Consider the following 10817-nt stretch of genomic DNA (forward strand, 5'->3'; position numbering starts at 1 on the left):
AAAAGAACATAAGATAAATGAGGTGTGTAGGACTTCCAAACAGCCACAATCAGAAAAGAAGCTCTTCATGACATATCACAGATAAAATTCCAGAAGTACAACACAAGAACAAGATTTTAAAAGCTATTAGAGAAAAGCATGAATAAACCCACTAGAATTACAGCAGACTTTTAAACACAAACCATTAATGCCAGGAAAGCTTGGAGTGAAGTGTTTCAAGCCCTAAAACGAAACAAATTCCAATCCAGACTGATATATTCTGCAAAATTATCTTTCAAAATTGATGAAGAAATAAGATATTCACATAATAGAGTACTTTAAAAAATTCATGCTCATCAAATTGTCATTTCAAAAAATCCTCAAGGATATTGATCTACAAGGAGACAAGGAAGCTATCAATGTTACAAGGTCTAATAGAGTGAGCACAACAGGTAGTCTGACCAGTTAAATAGAAAGGAAAGAAAGGGAATCAGCAACAGGAAAATAATGGAATGACAAGAATAAGTGAACACTTACCAGTAATAACCCTCAATGTGAATGATCTCAATTCTCAATCAAAAGACACACCAGGGAGAATGGATCAAAAAATAATCAATATGCTATACATAAGAAACACATTTTAACAGAAAATTTATCGACCAGCAATTGAAGGATAGAAAACAATATTCCATGCAATAGTAACCTGAAAACAGCAGATGGAGCTATCATATTTTCAGATAAAGTGGATTTCAAACCAAAACAGATCAGAAGATGCAAAAGTCACTACACACTGGTTAAGAGAACAGTTCAACAGATAGAGAAAACAATTATTAACACATATACATCAAACAATGGCACACTAAACTTTACAAAGTAAGTACTACTGGACATACAAGATCAGATACACAGGAACACAATTTTAGGAGGGGACCTCAATGTGCCATTGTCACAGTCAGATCAACCAACTAATCAAACAAACAAAAATTAAATGACTACCGGACTTGGGAAAAAAAAAAACTTCAAAACAAATGGACTTAATATACTGATCGCTGTAGTGTTCACCTAATAACAACAGTATTATTCTCAGTAGCTCATGGGAACATTGTTCTAAATAGATCATACACTAGCCAATAAAGCATGTTGAAGTAAACGCAAAAGAACAGACATTATACAATGCATATCATCAGATGATAGCACAAGGAAACCAGAAATCAATGACAGAAGAAAACACACAAGCACGTAAAAATTAAGTTGTCTTGAATAAATCCATGGGTAACAGAAAAAAAAAAAAATCAAGGAAGAAATCAGACAGTTCCTAGAACTAAAGGACAGTGCCGGTATACCATACCAGAATTTATGTGACATAATGAAAGCTGTCCTAACTGTAAACACTCACATGACAAAACAAAGCGACCCCAATGATGTATCTCCAAATCCTAGAAATACAAGATCAATCCAAACCCAAAATTAGTACAAGTAAGGAAATTAAGATTTGAGCAGAAATCAAAGAAGCTGAGACTAAAAAAACAAAACCAAACAAATAACAAAGAATCAACAAACTGAAAAGCTTGTTTTCCCAAAGAGTAAACAAAACATATAAACTCTTAGCCAATCTTACAAAAAAAAAGGAGAGAAAAGAAGGTAACATCACAAGACATTGCTGAAATAAAAAACGAGTATTAACTACTACTTCACAAACCTGTATATCACTAAACTGGAGAATTCAGAAGAAATGACTAGATTCCTAGATACATATTAATTACCAAAACTGAACCAAGATCTAAAAACTTTGAATAAGCCAGTAATAGGTAAGGAAACTGAAGTGGCAATAAAAACAACAAACAAACAAACAACAAACAACTGTACCAACTAAGAAAAGCCCAGGTCTGGATGAATTCACTGCAATATTCTGCAAGAACTTCAGGAAATATATAACACCAACACTTCTCAAGCTCTTTAATGAAATTGAAAAGGAAGGAGAACTATGAAAGTCATTCCTAGAAGCTAGCATTATACTGATTTCAAAATAGGACAGTCCTAAACAAAAAAAAAAGAGAACTACAAGCCAATCTCTCTAAAGAACATAAGACACAAAACTCTTCAACAAGATACTGACAAACAGAATGTAACAAATCATCAAAAAGATCATACATCATGAAATAGGCTCTATCCCAGGGATGTAAGGTTGATGCAACACACATAAATCAATAAATGTAATTCATCAGATAAACAAGTCAGAAGAAAACCACATGTCATCTCAACAGATGCAGAAAAAGCCTTTCACAAAATCCAACATCTTTTCATGATAAAAACTGTATGTATGATAAAAATACATATAGCAAGTTCTTATCACAATTTGATAAATGCCATACAAACCTACTACACTAACATCATATTAAATGGGGAAAAACTGGAAGCTTTCTCTCTAAAGTCAGGCAAAAGACAAGGATGTTCACTATCACTACTCTTAGTCAGTGTGGTGCTTAATATATTAGAAGAGGAATTAGGCAAGAAAAAGAAATGAAAGTGATATATATAAAAAGAAATCAAATTGTCATTATTTGCAGATATCATGATCCTCTACATAGAAGAACCAAAAAATTCCACCTAAAGACTCCTAGAATTAACAACCAAATTCAGCAATGTGGCAGGAAACAAAAATCAATAGAGTTCCTATATACCAATAATAAGGAGCTCACTGAGAACAAAATTAGGAAAAAAATACCATTAATAATAGTACCAAGAAAAATTACTTAGGAATTAACCTAACCAAAGAAGTGAAAGACCTTTACAACAAAAACTACCACTCTGAAAAAGCAGATCAGAGAAGACATAAAAAAATGCAAAGAGGTATTTCTTGCTCCCAGATAGGCAGAATCAATATATACAAAAATGACCGTACTTCCAAACTATTACACAAGTTTTAACACAATCCCAATCAATGTATCAACAGCATTCTTACATAGAAGATTCTAAAATTCAAAAAGGACTAGAAGAGACTCATGGCAAAAATCATCCTGGGCAACAAGAGTAAAGTGAAAAGCATTATAAATCTGGATATTACATTATAATACAAAGCTATATGATCAAAATGGCATGCTACTGGCACAGGAACAGACATGTGGATAAATGGAACAGAATAGGGGCCACTATTTGATCTCTGACAAAAGGTCCAATAACATACACTGGAAGCTGGGTGTGGTGGTGCACTCCTATATAATCCCAGCACTTGGGAAGCTGAAGCAGGAGAATCATTTGCCTACTCAAGACCAACCTGGGCTACAAAGTGAGCCCAAGGCCAGCCTGAACTGCATAGTGAGACGTGGTCTCAAAAAGACTAAATAAATAACATACACTAGAGGAAAGATAGCTTTTTTAATAAACAGTGCTGGGAAAACATCCAATATCCATATTCAATAAATTGAATCTAGACCCATATATCCCCCCACAATATACTAAATTAAAATTAAAATGGATCAAATATCTAAGTTTTTTTATAATAAAGACACAATCTACTGCAAGACAAAATAGGTACAAGTCTTAGAGATCATAGATGTAGGCAAGGACTTTCAGAACAGAACCCTGGTGACACAAGGAACAATATCAAATCAAATTAGAAAGCTGCACAGTAAAAAAAAACAACCAGAGGAGTAAAGAGAAAACCTATAGTATGGGGGGAAAATTCCTAGCTTTCCTCAGACAAAGAAAAGAAAAATATACAGAGCACCCAAAAAAAAAAAAAAAAAAAATTAGGCCCCCTTACTCAAATAAAAGATCTGACACTTCTCAGAGAAAGTACAAATGGCCAACAAATACATGAAGAAATGTTCAGGACCTCAAGCCATTAACAAAATGCAAATTAAAACAACCCTGGAATTCCATCTTACCCCCAAAAGTATCACACTAAGAAATCAAATCATACCAAATGCTGGTGTGACTGCACTGAAAAAGGAATTCTGCTACACTGGTGGGAATGTAAATATACAATCACTATGGAAAGCAGTATGAAGAGTCCTCAAAAAACTAAACTTAGAAATTCCATTCAGGGGCTGGGGATTTAGCTCAGCGGCATAAGCGCCTGCCTTGCAAGCAGGCAGTCGTGAGTTCGATCCCCGGTACCAATAAAAACGAAAAAGACAAAAAAAAAAAAAAAAAAAAAAAAAGAAATTCCATTCAACTATGCCTCTCCTAGGAATCTTCCCGAAATGGTTAGACACATTGCACTGATATATTCATACTAATGCTTACAGCATCGTAATTCATAATTGCTAGATACTGGAAGCAAGCTCTATGCCCGTCAATAGATGAATGGATAAAGAAAATGTGGTATTTGCACACAATGGAGTACTACTCTGCCATAAAGAAGGACAAACTTGGATATATTTGTAAGACAATGGATGCATCTTGAGACTATGTGAACTCAAATAAATCAGATGCACAAGCTTGAATATCACATGATTTCTCCAAAATATAAATAAAGAGCAAAATAAAAGACAAGTAATTAGAAGTAGGAAAATAAATCTCAAATGGGAAGAAGATCAAGACATGGGGAAGGAAGTAGGAGAAACAGGAGAGAAGGGACAGATGAAAGAAGAATTAGAACATGCTGGTACACGTACCAGATTCCCGAGAAGAATGTGATCATCTTGTACTGAAAATAGGTACAAATAGAAAATAAAAACAAAAAATTTACACAAATCACAACCTAAAATAAAGCAATTTTTAACAATAAAAACAAGAAAGGAAATTGGTACTTCCTTTATAGGATTTTAAAACATTATAAATCCATACTAGCAGGGCGTGGTGGCACATGCCTGTAATTCTAGCATTTGGGAAGCTGAGCATCACTGAAAGTTCAAGGCCTGGCTGGGCTACAAGGTGAGATCCTGTCATAAAACAAAAAGACACACCAGAACAGAACAGACCAGAAACAATACAACATAATCTAAACTAATGAAGACAGCTTATTTCTGGCAAAATGACAGACCCATAGATGAATGGATGAAAACAGCCCAGAAACTGAATCACGTATATGTGCTCATTTGATTTTGACAAAAGTGCCAAAGACATCTATGGAAGAAAATCTCCTCAGCAAATGTTGAATCAACTGGGTGTCTGTATAGAAAAAATGAACATCAACCTTTTTCTCACACCAAATACAACACTGTCTGGAAATGAGAGCACAACTCAAAAGTAAAAGCTAAGACTATGAAATGTAAAGGCAGGAGATAAACAGAAAACAATGTCTGCAATCTTAGAGGAGCTGAATTCTTACACAGAATACAAAACCATGGAATATAAATGAAAAAATCACAATGCTAATCTTCAACAAAATTAAAAATTCTTTGAAAAATATTATTTAAAAAAATAAAAAATAAGCCGCAAAATAGGAAAAAGTTCACAACATGTATGTCAGAGGACTTCACTGCAGAGTATAAAATATAAATCATAATGAGATACCTACCACAAAACACCTATTAGAATGGCTAATATTTAACACAGACAATGGTTCTAAGTAAGGGTGAGAAAAAAGAACTACTGAAATGCTCACACAGAGGTGTGCTATGCTATTCACTCTGGAAACCAGTTGTATATTTTCTTAAAGTGATGTATATATCCTTAACCAAGAACAAGCCATTATGGTCCTGGATAATCACTCAGGAGAAGACGTATCCATACACACCTTTGTGGCAACTTTTAAAAGTCAAAAACTGAAAGTGGAAAAGCCCAAATGTCTATCAACAGGTACACATTTCACCAACTGTGACACCAACTGTGATATATTCACACTATTCAGTAACAAAAAGGACAAAACTCTGGATGGTATACACAACTTGGCAATGTCTCCAAGTCACCATGCAAAGTTGAAGAAACCAAACCAGAAAGAATGCTTACCATATGGTGCTATTCATACAAAAATTCTATAAAATGCAAGTATCCCCTAATGACAGAAGGTCCCTAAGAGAATGGAGGTCAGGGGTTATAAAGAGCATGAGGAAATGCCTGCGGGTAAAAGAGAAGCTCAGGTGTTGACATGCAAAACTTATGAACTGGAGACCTTAAATACACGTAATTTGTTGTATTTTAATTGTTCTTCAGTAATTTTGTGGGGAAAAATTTAAATCAAGTACCACCCTATTGTACCATTCAGCAATTATGAGCTAAGATGAAAATGAAAGCAAGGCAGATACCCTTGTTTTAAAATCTACTGTCAGTCGCAGGCTTGGAGAGATACTGTGGTAAAGAAATTAGCATGCTATTATGACTTACAGGTTAAAAATTTTTCAGGTAATTTGTTCTTAGAATAGAAAACTTGCTGAATTTTACTTAATGTTACCAAATCAACTCTGAGGCTTAAAACTTTACTGTATTTCTTGAGTATCTGAGTCAAAATAGATTTTGTTTCTAAAAATTAATTAAAGCAGGACAAATAAAATTAACTGTGCAAAACAAAAATTCACAGGACGTACATCAAAAGGTTAATGGTAAGGTTATCCTTTGGTACTAGAATTTTCTGTTGTTTTTATTTTCTTCAAATTGCCTTTCTATACGTTTAAATGTTGTAATTGTTACTATTGTAATAATAAATAAGTAATGTTACTTTTATAATAGATGGCAGACTGCTACTTTCAGTATATATTTAATAAATAGTTTCAGGTCACCAGAATCTAAATGATATGCTGGGGAGAAAAATCAAGTTTCAATGATTCAAGAGGTAACTTTCCTCTTCAAATGCAATGTCTTAGTATGAAAAATATCAGTAAGAACCACTGTTTTAATAGCTACATACCCGGGCAATGCAGTAGTCCTTGGGATTTTCTTTTTCCAGGCCATACTTCTCTAAGGCTTCAGCCACAGCAAAGTCTGCAGTGTCTGTAGTAGACAGCAGGATTGTCTTGTAGGGAATGTTTGGTTTTAAACTATCTGCATAAATTCTCAATGTTCCACCTAAAAAAATATTTTGACGTATATGAGTACAACTTCACATCAGTAAAAGGGATAGTGACTGTTAGCAAAGCTTATGAAAAGAACAATGGGGTGCCAGCTGCAGGAGTGCCCACTGCATCAGCAGGAACCTGATGACCTAGTGACACTGCACCACTGAGCAGTCTTCTGTAATAATGCAGACTATGTGTATCTTCTCGCACACAAATGAATATACAAAGTGACGAGCTGGTTCTCAATACAGGAAAAAGGAGGACTGAGAGGGTCTCTGTAGTACAGCCGTCCTCCACACACACCTATTTCCTCCACTCCCCCCATTTCCTCAAGTAAACAAAAAGCCCAATAACGTTAAATATTAGTCCCACTGAACAAATCTACTTTTAGAAAATGATCTAGGAACCGTGACATTCCAAGTGCTCAAGCCCAAAGAATTTTCTTAAGGGATATATCACCAGAGTGGGGCTGCTTTCACTTCCAGGAACTACAAACCAGACAGTCATTTTTAGCTGTGAACTCAGATGAGGGTGGTGGGGGAAATCAGCCAACTGAGAAGTCTGAGATCCTGAACTTTTCCTCAGTTCTCTACATAGTTCTTCTTAATGGAAACCGACACATACTGTTTTTACTTTTAGTGTCACTATCTGCTTCCTATGTTTAGTGCTTGACCAATAAGCCCTGAAATCTTAAACAGAAAAAACTTAGGCATAATACTTTTAAATTTCCTTAATATTAACCACAATCAGTTGTTTTGCTAATAGTATTTAGTCGCTTAAGCATTCCTAGGACTTTCCTCAATCACCCCTTTAATAGATAAGCTCTGTTTTGATATTCAGCTATTTCTCTTTCTAATTCTTTAGGGTCTTTTTAGTTTTGTTTTGTTGGCTCCTCTTAATTTTTGTTTGTCCCTTAAATTTTTTATTACCTGTGTGCTTTCTATCCAAACAAATGTAATCCAAACTCAGTGATGCTGCCTCCCATCCACAGAGCACTCCCAATGATCAATTCTCCCTGGAATTGTTGAGCAGGAATCCAGGTGAGGCATTGAGTCACAGTCTGGATCCCTGCCAGCATCTCCCCCGACAATGAAACAAAACCTGGCTCCCACCTCTTTCATTCCACAAACATCTACCAGTTTCATTCTGAATAAAACCCAGTGTCTTAAAGTCATGGCATTCTTTACTTTTACTTTGACATTCTTTACTTTTTCTCTCTGGCCCCTGTCCTATATGGGCAATACAATGTTTTCATGGGTGCCACTTCTCATCACAGTATTTCCATGCAATCTATCTAGATCTGAAGCTGAGGATAAATTGAAAGCCTTCTAGATCTCCAGCTTAAAACTCTTCAGCAGCATGTTAATGAAACATAATCAAATATCCTATCAAAGTACCCCCTACAGCAATCAAAAATAAATATGGGTATTGGGACACACATGTTAAGTCACATGCAACACACTTCCTATTTTTAAAAAATGCACAAGTATGTTGCACTCTTATTTGAATTAAAACATATTTTATAATCCTAGCTATTTGGGACACTAATGTAGGGGAATCCCAATTTTGGTGCTACCTGGGCAACTTAGCAAAATTATGTCAAAATGAAAAATTTTTTAAATGGCTGTACTATAGTTCAGTGGTCAACCTGGCTAACACATGTAAGGTCCTGAGTTCAGTCTCAGCAACCATCCAGAATTTTTATGGTAAGGAAAAAAAAAAACCCCAACAATATTTTAAAACTTTTTTCCTATAAAAATATAAAATCATGAGAATATCAAGAGGGCAGATGCTACTTGGATATATCTATACTCTAAAAGGTCTGCTGTATACTACTGAAGCATATACATATTTATACATATATATGCATGTGTTTTTTATAATTAAAAATATTAAGTGACATAAAAAACAGGATATTAGGGGACTGGGGGTTTAGCTCAGCAGCGTAAGCGCCTGCCTTGCAAGCAGGCAGTCATGAGTTCGATCCCCGGTACCGATAAAAAGGAAAAAAGACCAAAAAAAAAAAAAAAAAAAAAACCAGGATATTGTAAGCTAACCATCTTTCTCATGACTCATATACCCCTGAGCACCTACTTTAGTCCTCAAGGGGCCATAGCCTTACTTCCAGAAACTCCTTTCAGGAACAATGTCAAACTGCAGCACCCATGTCTTTAGGTCTGGGTGTGTGGTTAGTTAGCACCATAGACATTTCTGAGTGTCGCTCTTGTTCTTTTAAACATTTTTGATACTTTTCTTCTTCTTCGTATTTTCTCTGCCTCTCCCAATTTTTTTCAGTGCATATATTTATAAAATATTTCAAATTCTTGACAGAAAAAGACAATACAATTGAAAACGTAATCTTTACGCTCTCAAAAGTACCCATATTAAAGTATTAATGGAATCAGGAAGTCCTTCACTCCCCTAGCTTTTCTTAAATCACCAACACAATTCCTGTGAAATACCCAATTTCAGGGCATGAAGAGCTGGAATCAGTGCACAGCGCTGCAGCAGCAAGAGAATCGCAGGACTAACCTCCACCCAGCTCCAGGGTGGTGTAGAAGTCTCTGTTGAAATGAACTACGGAGCCCCAACTCCTCAGTATGTGACAGGGTAGGACTCAGCGACCAGGCATTTTAGCAGAGTTTATCAAGCCTGCCTCCTGAATGGAGACCAAAATGGAGACTCCTATGGAAACACATGAGCGTACTGCACCTCAGACTAAGCGCAAGCATGTGCACCGCCTCCTCTTCAGACCTAAACTGCTGCTACGGATGGTATCAGACAGCAGCCGTAAACACAATCTACACAGGTAATAAAACCTTCTGGTTCAGACTTGGATTCAAGACCCAAAAAAAAGTCTAGAATTAAGCAATCCTTTCCACTAAAACTACTATAAATAAGACTTCAGAGAAATTGTGCCAATTCTCACACCCAAAAACCTGTAACTACAAATAGGCTATCAAGTGTACAAAATGTAACTTTAAACTGTGAAGCATCCAAATGCAACATTATATTAAATATAGAGTTAATGGAAAAAGACTAAGCTTTTTTAGGAAGGTTAGATCAATATGATGATTTAAAAATAAACTCAAATGGGTATGCAATTTTTTTAACAAGTAAAACTGTAACTCAACAAATTTTTAGTATTTTCTTTGCTGAATACAGTTATAAGTCAAAGTAAAAATTTTATGTCAAATAGTTAAAATATCCAATATAAAACCAAAACCAGGCCAAGTATGGTGGCAAATACTTGTAATCCTAGCACTCAGGAGGCTGAGGCAGGACTGCTGCAAGATCAAGGCCCAGCCTGAACAACATAGTAGGACACTGTCCAAAAAACCAACCAACAAACAAACACCGAAACAAAATACAAAAGACAAACATTAGTTTATAACGCCAACAGTAGTCACTGGTTATTATTCTCTTTATAATCTTCATTTCTCTAAAAAATAAGAAGCAAGCTCCTGGATATATTAGCAAAGAAAAAAACAAGGTAGGATAAAAGTATGCAAATACACTGCCATTTATAGGGTGGGAAAGCTGGACCTCTCTCTAACCGTACCTTTTTTTATAGATGTAACTTTGAAACTATTAAACAAATTTAAATTTTAAAGGAGCAAACCTCTAAAGTAAAACAAAACAAAACAAAAAACTCTAAGTCAATAGAGACAGAATTATGTTAAAACATACTACTTCATAGAGACATGTCATAGAAACAGAATTATACCACTTCAACAGCATGTCTACACAATACATGCTGCAAACATATTTCACAAAAATCTTAAAATGTTTCCGTATCATACTATTTATGTATTATTTTTATTTTGATACTTTTATTATGCATCACAGAGAAAAATAATTCTGTTAAGAAGAATGTTACTATGAAAAACATCCACACTT

General features: G+C 35.1%; 1 protein-coding gene across 23 annotated transcripts in view; it reads right to left on the reverse strand.

Moving 5' to 3' along the window:
- Afdn (afadin, adherens junction formation factor) overlaps nt 1-10817 on the reverse strand; it is a 149572-nt gene that overhangs the window by 76358 nt on the left and 62397 nt on the right. For all 23 annotated transcript variants that reach the window (XM_063233060.1, XM_063233048.1, XM_063233063.1 and 20 more), the window contains exon 6: nt 6770-6927. In XM_063233060.1, the coding sequence (XP_063089130.1) occupies nt 6770-6927 (158 nt within the window). The remainder of the gene's footprint in view (nt 1-6769; nt 6928-10817) is intronic.

This window comes from Cavia porcellus, unplaced genomic scaffold (assembly GCF_034190915.1).
Source record: "Cavia porcellus strain 051 isolate PalLab524CR breed Dunkin Hartley unplaced genomic scaffold, mCavPor4.1 scaffold_22, whole genome shotgun sequence".
Lineage (NCBI taxonomy): Eukaryota > Metazoa > Chordata > Mammalia > Rodentia > Caviidae > Cavia > Cavia porcellus.